The 13155-nt window shown below is 43.3% G+C and overlaps 1 protein-coding gene across 1 annotated transcript in view; it reads left to right on the top strand.

Moving 5' to 3' along the window:
- Positions 1–1112: 1112 nt before the first annotated feature.
- ME3 (malic enzyme 3, NADP(+)-dependent, mitochondrial) overlaps positions 1113–13155 on the top strand; it is a 259048-nt gene continuing 247005 nt past the window's right edge. The window contains exon 1 of the mRNA XM_006895258.1: positions 1113–1553. Coding sequence (XP_006895320.1) covers positions 1371–1553 — 183 coding nt within the window. The 5' untranslated portion in view covers positions 1113–1370. The remainder of the gene's footprint in view (positions 1554–13155) is intronic.

Here is a 13155-nt window from a genome sequence, read left to right on the forward strand (position 1 = left end):
ACAAGACAGCCTTCAGAATTGCTGTAAATAGGGTCGCTATGTGTCCGTCACAGGTGATTCGATGGCACATAACAATAACAATATCAGTACTCAATGGCATTTTCTGTGAAGAAGGAAATGCTCAATATCTGGACAGTCAATTAACCACACCTGACTCTTGAGCACTTAAAATGTTGTTAGTGCAGCTAAGGAACTATATTTCCTTCCCCCCCCCACTTTTTAATTTTATATTGGTGTGCATACCAAATTTGTATAAATTTTTTATCATTCATGTACACTGTGCTTCACACATTACATTGTGTTTCAAACGATCACTCACGTGCATTGTGTTATATTTCATTTAAAGGGAGTTTTGGTGACCTACAGGAGTTGTGCGGCTAACCCAAAGGCCCAACCTCTACGACAGTTCAAATCTACCAGAGGCTCCACAAAAACCCAGTAGAGGGGCCGTAATGAGGAGGTTCTTCCTCGATAACAGCGGATTTGCTCAATGATTTTAATTTATTAATTCAAATATCCACATACGTTAATGACTATTGTACAGGACAAGTGTAACGTCTCAACACTCAGGAACTGAATGCTGGGGATTTCTGGGGATTCCAAGCCCTGAGATGCCAGACCATTTCAACTTTGAATCTCAGAGTCAGGATCTTTTCAAAATGGTTGAAAGTGAAGAGTGTTTGGTGACCGCCTAAGCCTTAAATTCCCTCTGCATTCAGATGTGCCAAGATGGAAAGGCTCCGGAGGCTTTCTGAGAGTCACCTTGGCACCAGAGCACCACGTGCATTTGTGCGAGGCGCCCCCACGCGCGCTCTCAGCTCCGCGGAGGCCGGCACTGCGCGCAGAGGCTCTGAACGCAGCAGTCCCCGCGCGCACGGTCGCTGGCGCGGTCCAGCCATTGGCGCGAGTGGAGCAACGCAAGGAGCCGAGGCACCTCGCCCTGCCTTTCCTGCAGCAGGGCCTTCTAGACCTCAGCTTTGGGCACAGCGCAGGTGGGCTGGGGACAGTGGGGACTAAGGCATGCTATCGAATGGAGTTGGGAGCTCAGGAGCCTCTCGCCCTACAGTTGCTTCTCCGCGGATACAGGCGGTGGTGGTGCGGGATGTTTCCCGCACCAGCTCTGCTGCCTGGGCTTGCTTTCACTTTGCCTGCGCTATATTAGGCCTGGCGCACAGCTCTTTAAAGAGACGCGCAGGTGACCGCCAAGGAGGGGCGGGGTCTGGCACCTTTAACCCTTCAGAGTCCCCTGTTGTCTCCTGAGGACGCGTCCCACGCTCAGGCCCGGTGCCCCGAGACGCGCGTGCGACCTGGCTAGTTGGAAGGCGCCCCTGACCTTGGTCTCTCCTCTTTGCCAGGCCTGCCCTGGGACTATGGGCGCCGCACTGGGCACAGGCTCACGGCTGGCCCTCCTATCGCGCCGGGCCTGCAGCGTCATCCCGCGCTGGGAGCCCCCCGCGCCCACCGGAGGCTACCACTCCAAGGCCGACTTGGCGCGCCCGGTGGCCCTGAAGAAGCGCGGATATGATGTTACCAGGAACCCGCATCTCAACAAGGTAATGGCTCTGAGAGTCGGATGGGGAGACCAACGGCCTGATCAGAGATGCGGTGGTAGGCGGAGAGGGGCGCCCCGCCCCCTGGGCCATGGGAGGAATCTCCCAGGAGCCCTTCTGTCAGTTCCCAGTTGTTGCCTAGCAGAACCAAGGCAAGACTGAGTTCATCTAGTCTGCTCACCACCCTTTTGGTAGAGAGAGGTGACTAAGGCGGAGCCTAATTTCCTTTGCAAGACAGCACAGCCTGGATAAACTTCTTGTCCTGTCAGATTTTGAATCAGATCTCGATAATACTGCCAAGTTTTGTTGATCTGAGGTAGTTCATATAACCTCTCTTGAGTCCAAGTCTCCTTATTTTTAAAAGGAGATATTATTTTAGGAGTAATGTGAGGTTTAAAGAACACAAGTAGAGGTCTTAGCATGTTGCCTGATGCTTAGAATAAATGACAGATAATTTTACAATTATTATTCTAGCAACATATTGAGAATGAGGAGAGTCTAGAATTTGAGAGCTTTTGGAGCTTGAAGGTTGTGAGAGACCCTAATTCAAATATTTTCTTTTTTCAGATAAGAAAACAAGGTCACCAGCTAGGTCACTAAATTCCAGTTTCTGCTTTGGTCAGGTTTAGACCATGGTGGGGTGTGTTTGTGCATTAATCTAACAGCACAGACATACATCAATTTCTAAGAGTAGAATTTAATATCTTTGGTTCAGAAGATTAGGGTAGAAAGATACAGGGTTGTGTTTAAATTTAGGAAATAAGAGATCTAGATTTGAGGACTGCCTCTCTCTACACCATCCCGACCATCCACTTCTTCAAATTATTTTGAGAATCTTGTTTAACTTCCCCCAGGCTCAGCTTTCTCCCTTCTAACGTGCATATTGTGATATGCCTAACAAACCAACTTCATTGCATAATTATGACAAGCCAATGAACTGTGGCATTTGAAGTCCTCTTTTAAATGATGCCAAGTGTTTACCACAAAATAAATATTTTCATGATTTTTTTAAATTCAGGATTCACGTAAAGCAATCTACATGGTAAAGATATTTTTAAAAATAAGAACAATTTATTGATGCTAAATATTGTGATTATTTCCTGTAGAATTAATAGAAGTTAAATGGAAAAAAAAATACTTCTTTCAATCTCCATGTATCACATTAGCCTCCTGTGCCCCAAGATACTTAAATCCTGTGTACATTGCACTTTGGGGGTATTTAAGGTGTCAATCCTTGAAAAAGACAACCTGCTGATGAAAGTCAAGGGCCAGAGAAAGAGAGGACGATTCTCAACAAAATGGATTGACATAGTGACTGTAACAGTGGGCTTGAGGATATAGGAGTTTGTGAGAAAGACACAGCATAGAGCAAGGTTTTTGGTTTTCATAGGGTCTTAGTGAATTGTAGCCAACTCTACGGCATATAACAACAAACAACAAGGCATTTGCATCAGTATAAGTTATTTTGGTAGCTGGTGTCAGAGAACTCAAACAAGTTTAAATGGTTTTTTTAAACTAAAGACCAAAATGAACAAAAACTGGAGGATGGTTTGTAGGCAAAGCTTGAGCCAGTATTCCTAAGGACATTCGTAAGATTGTAGGCTCTCTGCTTGGACCTCAGTTTGTCTACTTCCATGATTAGACTGCACACAGGGAAGTCTCTCAACCTGATGCTGCCACAGTAATCCATCTTGCATCCTCATACCGTATCAGCCAGGAATAAGAAAGAGCTTCTGATAGCTTTTGCAAGGGACTCAAAAAAGGTAGGGTGGGATGGAGTGGGGGACACATTCTCTGAAGCCTGCGACAAAAATGAATCTTTCTATCTTATGGACTTTGCTTAGGTTCTGTGCCCATGCCTAAACCAGTCTCAAATAACCTAAGCCAGTCAGTGATCAACTCTGTAGTGAAAGGTTGGTTTGGCCCCACTCTACCTGTTGTTAGGAAGGGGAAACTTTATTTCTCTATAGTAAAAATTAGGAAATGTTGTCAGAGATAGGAGTGGAAAACAAAACAGTAAATTCTCACTAAAGATTCCAAATCCTCTTATAGTAATTTCTTTGAAAATACTGGCTTTTTATCAAACTCATATAAACAAACAGCCTTGTTTTACTAACTTTGAAAAAAAAATCTAGAGGAAGGGTTATAAAATTTACTGCTTTGTCAGTAGCTAAAAATAAAGGACTTAAACGTCTTTTTTAAACACTAGTTTTCTGAACGCATTCTTGTCTCTGATACATATTTTCCCCTCCCAAATAACAGAAGGGGGAAGTGTCCATAAATACAGAGGACTTGACCTTTTTAAGATGTTAAACAGAATCTTTAACATATGTCTGGTGGTAGTTTAAGCTAGTCTGGGGTGCAGGAGGTGATTACGGTGCTGCTGAAAGTTCCCTTGGGCATTCTCCAGTGGGGGGCTTTGAGGGAAGGAAGGAAACCACCGTGGCGTGGTTAAGGCCTGGGGGGCAGTTGTCCTGGATGGCCTTTGCTCCCACTGCAGAGCACCATCTGGCTGTCCTGTTGCTCCCCAGCACTCAGTCTCCAGGGACAGCCTGAAGCTTGATGCTTCAGCCAAGTGGGGAGGCCTATGCTGAGGTTAAAATGAACTGATGCCACTGAGAAAATAGAAGTGCAACTTAGAAATTACTGTCTGTGTTGCAGTTAGGTGCAGATAAGCTTTTTTCCTTTCTCTGTCTTCTCCCACCTTGCACCTCAGCCTAGGTTCATGAAGGATCTAGCAAGAGTATGCCTATGAAGCTTAACATAAAATTCTTGGAGTGAATTAATTAGATTTTCCTTTAATTTTCATCCTCTCAAGAGAAGTATTTAAGTCGAAGCTTGGGGCAGAGGGTAGAAATCTCTGAGAGAGAAGAGCTACTTAACAGGGCGTGGTTGCTGGTGTGCAACCACTGGGCTCTGGTCCTCATATTGCTAGGCCCTCACTGTATAATCTGAGACAGGTCTCATGAGCTCCTTTGCCGGTGTCACGTTGCTGTTGGGAGGATCGTAGGAGACAACTTTGTGAAACCACTTTAAAAATTAAAGTGTGGCACAGTTGTTAAGCACTCGTCTGACTACTGAAAGGTCATAGGTTCAAACACAGCAGCTATTCCTTTGGAGAGTGATGTAATTTGCTTTTTATAAAGACTACAGCCTAGAAAATACCGTGGCAAAGTTCTTCCCTACCCTATCGGGTCACTATGAATTCAAATATTCTTGATGGTAGAACGTTTTGGGAATATGGTAAATATTAGAGAATCATATTGATGAGTCCCAAAAGGAAAACTCCTTAGACAGTATCTAGAGTTTTTCAAACTGTGGGTCACAAATTGAGGATGTGAAATCTGTTTAGTGGGTCTAGCAAGCATTAAAGAAGAATGAGGACTATAGTAGAAGAATAAGAAATAGACTGCACTTAACTAAGCATACAAGGTCACTAGGTACAGTGCTCATTTTCATTGTAGAATGTAATTTTAAAAATATATTTAAAAATTGTTGTTTCTAGCCAGAATGCTTGTTTTCAGGGAGGAGGTAGGCTGCGAAAGTCCTGGGTTAGTATGTGGCTTGATTTTGCCCTTCCTGGTCTGCGCTGGGTAGCCATGATGATTCTCATTCACTTGTGCTTCCATCCTTGTGACAGACTTGAACTATTTCATGTTACCTCCAAAGTCTAGAGTTTCTAAATGATGCCGATTTCATTAATATGTAATTTTTTCTCTCTCTTTTCTTATGACTATTCTACCTTTTAAAAATGTGCATGATAATTTACTTTTTTGGCTTTTGACATAGCTTGCAGCTACACACACATGCAAACAACAGTCTGAACCCAGTTGCCATCTTGTCATTGTGACTCAGGGAGACTTCATATGTGTCATAGTGAAACTATGCTCCAAAGAGTTTTTAATAACTGATTTTTCAAAAGCAGATTTCCAGAGCTTTCTTCCAAGGTGCCTCTAGGTGGAATCTAGCTTCCAACCTTTCAGCTCACAGATGAGAGCTTAACCATTTGAACTATCCAGCAACTACATTGTGTCTGTGGAGTAAATATTTGGTATATCAGACATGTTTACTTTATGTTAAATAGGCAACTTCTTGTTATTGTGTACCGTTGAGTCGGAACCCATCTATAGCTGACCCTCCAGGAGGTTTTTAGAGATGGTTAAGTTGCACAGGAAGAGATTGTCCATTCTTCTCTAGTGGATTCAAACCATGTGCCTTTGAGATTACAGTGCAACTTCTTACCACTAAGCCACCAGAGCTCTGTAGCAGGCAACTGTTGTTGTTGTTATTGTGTAACATTGAGACAAAGCCAACCCATAGCAAATCCTTTGGTGGATTTTCAGAGGTAGTTAATCATAGGGGAAGAGGTTGCCCATCCTCCCAGGGAGCAGCTAGTGTCTTTGGGATTGCAGTGCAGCTTCTGGCCGCTAGGCCACCAGAACTCCCTAGCACTAGGACCCTTTTAATTCTTACTCTATGAATGTAGCAAGTAGGCCAACAAAATGTTCCTAGCCTCAGCTTACCGACACCTCCTACAGAAAGAATATCCTGTTCTTTAGACCTTAAACTGTATTTGAATCCTACTCATTCATCTTCTCGTCTTACTGATTTCCTTTTAACATTAGTGTAATAGCTTGTTGGTTTGTCATATAATCTAGAACTTGACCTCCTCGAGAACAGAGCCTCTGTGTTGTCTATCACACAGTGTCCCTTATGTCAGACTTTAGCTTCTCAATAAGTATTTACACTTTACATGATCTCAGTCAAATCATAATATCTTTCCTCTATTTTATTAATGCAACCACTTGATAGTTAGCCAGTGCTCTCCTTAACTAGTTAAGTTCCTGATGTGATCAATTTTTGTTTTAAGAAAATGCCTTATTTTACTTGAATCTTCCTAGATTTCAAGCCATTTCATCAAAGCCAATCCAAACCGACAATCCAAACTCACCATGTTGGATTGGATGCTTCTCACAGTAACTTTACAGGACAGGGCAGAATTCCCCTCCAGGATTTCAAGGCTGTTAATCCTTGTGGAATCAGACTGCCACATCTCTCTCCTGTGGAGCAGCTGGTGAGTTCAAACTGTTAACCTTTGTTTTTGCTTAGTAGCAAAGTGTTTAAACCACTGCACCACTGATGTTTCCATTTCACCAAAGGAGCATGTGATTTCCAACAGTGCACCAGCCTCCCCCTTTGACCCGGTATCCTGATAGGGCTTTTTCCCATGAAATTCTGTTGCTCCTTCACCTGATTCTCCGTAGTTCTTTCCACCCACTCCTCCAACTCCCCTGGCACCTCTTTTAATCCCTAGAGCGTGAGGTTCGCCGTTGAATAAAAGGACTGCTAAATCAAATCACTGTGAGCATAAGCAAGTCCATTTCACGCAGTGGAATCCTCAGAAACTGCCAGGCACCTTCCCCAGTGGATCCTGAGTGCTGCCGAATGAGCTTGTAAGCGCCTGGTGGCCAGTGCTTGAGCACTGACTGCACATCTGAGGTCACTCAGGAGTAAGTGGATTCTTTCTAAATTCACTGGTGATTTACTAGCCTCCTCCACATTCAGGACTTATCTTTGAATAAAGTATATGTTTCTGTTCAGTGACTGTTTGGAACTTGGTCTTGGCTTCTGTTAGTAGAGGGAGTCTGCTATTCCAGACATGGCTTATCCATAAGTCAAGAGGTCATTACTGGGTTGTATAGAAAATTAGATGCTTATTGTTGAAGATGAACACGAATGGCCTAGTGGTAAGAAGCTGTGCTGCAATCCCAAAGGCACACGGTTCGAGGCCACCAACTGCTCCATGGGAGAAGAATGAGTAGTCTCCTCCGGGTGCTATAACGGCCTCTGAAAACCTGCTGGAGGGTCATATATAGGTGGTTCTGACATTGTCATCAGCTGTAGGAGTGGCCAGAGGCAGCCCACCTTGACTGTGAATCCACACAGTTAGCCGTGTCAACTCTCATTCACTTGGATTCCCTGGTATAGGCTTATTCTTGATGATGACAGAATTGGAGTGAGGTTATTCCAGGTTCCCTCCCATATTCTAGATTTCATCGATTATGTTGATTTGTTTTGTAGTGTAGAATACACTGGACCGACTGGCAGCATTAGGATGGATGGTGAAGAGATTGAGATTGTACACAGCTTTAGTTTGCTTGGCACCAGCAGCCAGGAAATGAAAAGGCGCATTGCAATGGGAAAGTCTGCTGTTAGGGACCTCTCCAAAGTGCTGAAGAGCAATGGTGTCTCTTTGGAGACTAAGATGCATCTGATACAGGCCATGGTCTTCGCAATCACCTGTTATGCATCAGAGAGTTAGACAATGACCAAGGAGGATAGAAGGAGAATTGATGACTTTAAGCTGTGGTGCTGGAGAAGAGTACTGAGAATACCATGGACTGCTAGGAAAACAAACAGATTTGTCCTGGAAAGGGTTAAACCAGGTGACTCCTTGGAGGCAAGGATTCTGAGGCTCCATCTAACATACTTTGGACATGTTGTGAGGAGAGACCGGTCCTTAGAGAGGGACATCATGCTTGGGAGGGTGGAGGGACAGTGCAGGAGGGGAAGGCCCTCTGTGAGGTGGATTGATTCAGTGACTGGGATAATTGGGATGGGAGTGTCAGAAATAGTGCGATTGGAACAGGACAGAGCGGAGTTTGGGGCTGTTGTACATAGGGTCGCTATGAGTTGCAGGCGACTCGACAGCACATAACAACAACAGCAACGGTGTAGAATTGTGCATCCTTGGCTGGAAGAGAAGCCATGTATTATTAAGTAAGCATTAGGTTAGAAGCAACAATTTACTGTAGACTTGAACTTCTTGTGCAATGACTCAGGGCACTGGAACTCAAATACCGTTCAGATCTTTAAAAAAAATAAACAAGCTGTGGCAGGTTGGAATGAAATCTGTTCCAATGGGAAATTGTCTTAGTTTCTTGGGATCGGTAAGCACTGGTGTTGAAGCTTTGTTCTTGGAACAGCTGAAAGTATTTGTATTATTGGTTAGGCTAAAGGTTAGGTAATTGTAACAAAGCCAACTCCAAATACTGGGGCTTAAACAGGAAGAAGCATATTTTTCTCCCATGAATAAGCCAAGGCTGGCAATCTTGGGTTGGTATGTGGCTTGATTTTGCCTTTCACGGTCCTGGCTGGCTTCTCTATCTAGCCTCTGCCACCAATGTCATGCATAAATAAAGGGAAGAAGAAATAAGAGAAACAAAAAGCATGATCATCATTTTCTGTCAGGGACACATTTGGAAGTTCTAAATATCACTTCCATTCACATCCAATTGACCAGAACTTGGTGATATGCCACATCTAACAGCAAGAGAATCTGAGAAATGTCATGATTACCCGGGCATCTGTACCTTTAGCTTAAAAACCTTACACAATTAAAGACAGAATGAATATTGAAGATACTCACAAAATATTAATCTGAGGCTCTCATTTGCTTACTCTCTCATTACTACCCCAGCTTTAAAAAGATACCAGTTTCTTTAGCCATTGAACCTTCTTAATTCAGTCAACTCATATCTATGCTTAATTGGCCTGAACACTAGGAAGCTCTAGTGGCCTAGTGGTAAGAAACTACACTGCAATTCTGAAGGCATGCGGTTTGAATCCACCAGCTGCTCGGTGGGGGAAGGATGGACAGTCTCCTCCTGTGCAGTTAATTGCCCCCAAAAGCCTGGTTGGGGGCGGGGGGTCATCTATGAATCTGTTTCAACTCAATGGTACTCAACAACAATAATTAGTCTTTCAGCTTCCTGCCTTTTGCTTTTCAAGCCATTCCTATGAGTCTGTGGAACACACTTGAGATAAAATAAGCCTCTTTCTTTCATGTTTCCTTAACTTAAAGGAGGTTAAAACATAGTTGTTACCTTCTTATCTTCAGGACTTCTCATTCTCAACAAGACTTCCCTGACCACCTTGTCTAATGTTATAAAGCAATCCTTTCAACCTTCTTAATTCTCTTCCATATTATTTAGTACTTCTTGACTTACTCTTTAATGTCTGTTGTTTATTGTTCTCCAATATAATTAATGGAGCTCTGGTAGCCTAGTGGCAAAGAGCACCACTGCAATCCTGAAGGCGTGCAGTTCAAGGCTACCAGCTGCCCTGATGAAGGAGAAGGATGGGCGGTCTCCTTCCATGTGATTAACCTGCTGGAGGGTCAGCTGTAGGTCAGTTCTGACTCTATGGTACGCAACAACAACTAAAATATAAGCTTATGAGGGCACAGGTTTTTATCTTGGTTCACTGATGTATGATACTGGGTATGTAAAACTGTTTCTGGCCCATATTTGGTGCTTAGGAAATAGTTATTGAATGTGGACTCATTCAAAGAGATGTTGCTGAAATTTCCTCATTTCATCACTTCTCTTCACCCTCTTCTCTGATCAAGACCCCCTTCTTTCATTTGAGTACCTGTTCTCCCTCGATGTTCCTGTCTGTGGTGTCTGTAAGACCAGGATGGTCTCAGACTGGTCCGTGTGCCCAGATCCCCACTGGGAGCTACATGGTCCCGAGTGAAGGTTGAAGGAGCACAATACAGAGATGATCACTCCCTGTTTTGGCTAAGTTTTACACTCATTGGGATAGAACCTAGTAAAGAAGCCCGTGGCTTTAAGCAGGATGCAAACGGGACATTTGTTGAGGCCCATGCGGGGGGGGGGGGGGGGGGGGGGGGAGTGAGCTTGTGTCCTAGAGAGTAGGGTGTTACCTTCCAATCCAAAGGCACACAGTTTGGTTCCACCAGCTGTTTTACAAGAGAAAGATGGATAGCCTCCCCCCATGTGATTTACAACCTCTATAAACTCATTGGAGGATCAGCTATGAGTTGGTTCTGATTCCCTGGCACATAACAACAACAACATGGGGTGGAGGGTGTACAAAAACAAAGGAGGGAAGTATAAGAAGTGATCCAGAGGATAGGAGACCCCAGCTTCTGTCAATATTCCCAGGTTCTTAGAACTCCAGCCCTTCGCTTGAGTCCCTAGAGAACACTCATCCCTGCTCTGTATTCCTCCATTTTTCCCACCTATGGGTGTCTCCTGAAGAAGCAAACCGATATCAGAAAGAGGCCTATATCCCCAGGGTCTGCAAATCAAGCTGGGATGGGATGGGACTCTACAAGCACAGCAGGAGAGTTACTACTCCTGGAATCTGCTGTTCAGTTTCAGAGAACGTTTTCTCATAAACATATTATACATAGTTTAAATAGTCTCAGAGAATGCATATTAGGGTTTAATGAGCTTTGTGAAACCATTATGAAACCTTCTCAGAAACGGTGAATGTATCACTCAGACTGAAAACTACTGGTGGACTCTATACCTTGAGAATACTTCAAAAAGATGTAACTCTGTAAAAAGTATTGGAAGGAAATACAAAAAACTGATGCTGTGAAGGCAGTGGGCTCATGAGGGCTTGTGTTCCATTTCACCCAATTTCCTTCAATATTCTTTTCCATTTTAAATGACACTTTCTCTTAGTAATAGAGTTTCTGGAGGCCAACTGTTAGCACTGGACCTGTCTGTAACATATGGGTGGCATGACTCGTCGGTGGCAATCTCTCCCGTATGGTTTTATTTTAAGTTTTCTCCACATATGAAGTGTTAGCTTTTAGAGGCTGTATGTTTCGATTCATATAGAAATAAAATGTTAACTGAGAAACCTGCTCCCTGTTCTCAAAATCAGTTGGAAACATGAATATCTAGATAAGCAGCAGTCCTGGAGGGAAGATCCTGTGCAGAAATATGTGCTGTCTGGTTTAGACCTGGGCCAACTGGCACGTGAAATCCATCTTCTTCTGGGCTCTATATATGGAGCTTCTTCAGATACTTTGCAGACTCCTCTCTAGTCTCCACGCTTCCAGTTTTTCGTGGTTCTCTGTAACTTAATATGCCCTGGGATTTATGGCTTTATTTTGCTTTGTATTTTTGTCATTTCCACCAGGGAATTCTTTTATCACACACTCTGCTTTCCAAGCACTCAGTCTCATAGTGAGAGGGAGCAAAAGGCCTTTTGATTTGTATGGGCACTGCAAAAGGATCACTAATGTGCAGCACTTTTGTTTATAAAGACATGAATTGCAGTCAGCTTCAGAAACCTTCACTTTGATGTAGAAAAGTGCACTGGGAAATCATTTGGGGTGGTGTCTGACTCCCTCTCCAAGACAGAGCACAAAAGATGCTCTATGACTATGCAATGAAAATCTGACGACTATCCTATGATTGGGAGGTGCCAAGGTCACTGGTTAAAAGCATGCATTCATTCTGTACCCAAAGGATTGCCTGGCAGCCTGGTTAGAACACAGTTCCTACCAAAAGGACATAGTAAGGAATGAAGTCTAATCAGCCACTTTAGAAGCAGGATTTTTTTTTTAAATGGAAATAGCATCAACTTTGTAGGAACTTGTGGATAAAAGAAAAACAAAGCTGCATTTGCTTTTTAAAGTGGTTATGGAAACCTAGAGGGACAACAGGGGATAGAGTTGAATAGTAACTCGAGAATATTACTTTTTTTAAGCGTTTTGTCTAGATTCAATGTTCTTTGGCAGCTGATCTGTACAAAGCCCATCGCATAATTGGTCCTAAAATGTTCTGCACTTTGATGGGGAACGTCGGGCCTGTTGGATTCTTCATTTTATCTTATGTTACTCCTTCAGAAAACAGCAGATGGAGGCAACATCTAACCAAGCAAACATCTTTCCTGAGTTATTGAGCTGTCTGGTGACTTTCCCACAAGTCCCCTGACGGCCAGCATGGTGCTGGGTCTCCATTCCCCCTTTCTAGGGCTTCTGAAGGAGATGCTTAATCACTCCAGCCCAGTTTCCAATTATGCTGAGTTTCATTTGGCAATTGAAATGCTAATGGAGGAGATTCCAATAATAATAATAGCTAACATATTTTTTAGAACCGTGTGCCAGGAATTGTTCTAAGCTCTTTATGTAAATAATTCATTTGATCCAATACCTCAACCTTTTGAGGTAGACAGCTACTATTATTCTTATATGACACATGAGAAAAACTGAGACAAAAATGAAGGGGGTTTTGCCCAACCTCACAGCTCACAGTGGCAGTTTTAGGTTTTGAACTCAGGCCTGTGGTTTTAGGGCCCTCTACTCTGTCACTATACTGTTGTGCCACTTTCAGAATGCAAGTGCCCTCTCTCTACCCAGGGAATAGTAAAAAATTCTGATGGACTAACTAGGCTGTTCTCTGCTGTGGCCCTGGATTGGGTTATCCTTTTACTTCTGATTATTGTTATGAACCATTGAGTTGAATCAGCCCATAGCTGACCCTCCAGCAAGTTTTCAGAGGCAGTAAACATCACAGGAGGTTATTGCCCCTCCTTCTTTGGAGCAGCTGGTGGACTCGAACTGCATGCCTTTGGGTTGATAGCATGACTCCTTGACACTAGGCCATCAGTTACTATTTCCTCTAGATATTTTTAAATTCTAGAATCTCTGAATTGTAGGGAATTTTAAAAATCACTAGATACTTTCCCTTTACCCTCTAAACATGTGTCTTTCTTCTAAGATTAATTTGTCTAAAAGACATTTGCTGATTTCCTCTCACGTTCTAGGCAGTGGAGTCCC

The sequence above is a fragment of the Elephantulus edwardii genome, unplaced genomic scaffold (genome assembly GCF_000299155.1).
Source record: "Elephantulus edwardii isolate Elephantulus edwardi_28Jun2011 unplaced genomic scaffold, EleEdw1.0 scaffold00163, whole genome shotgun sequence".
Lineage (NCBI taxonomy): Eukaryota > Metazoa > Chordata > Mammalia > Macroscelidea > Macroscelididae > Elephantulus > Elephantulus edwardii.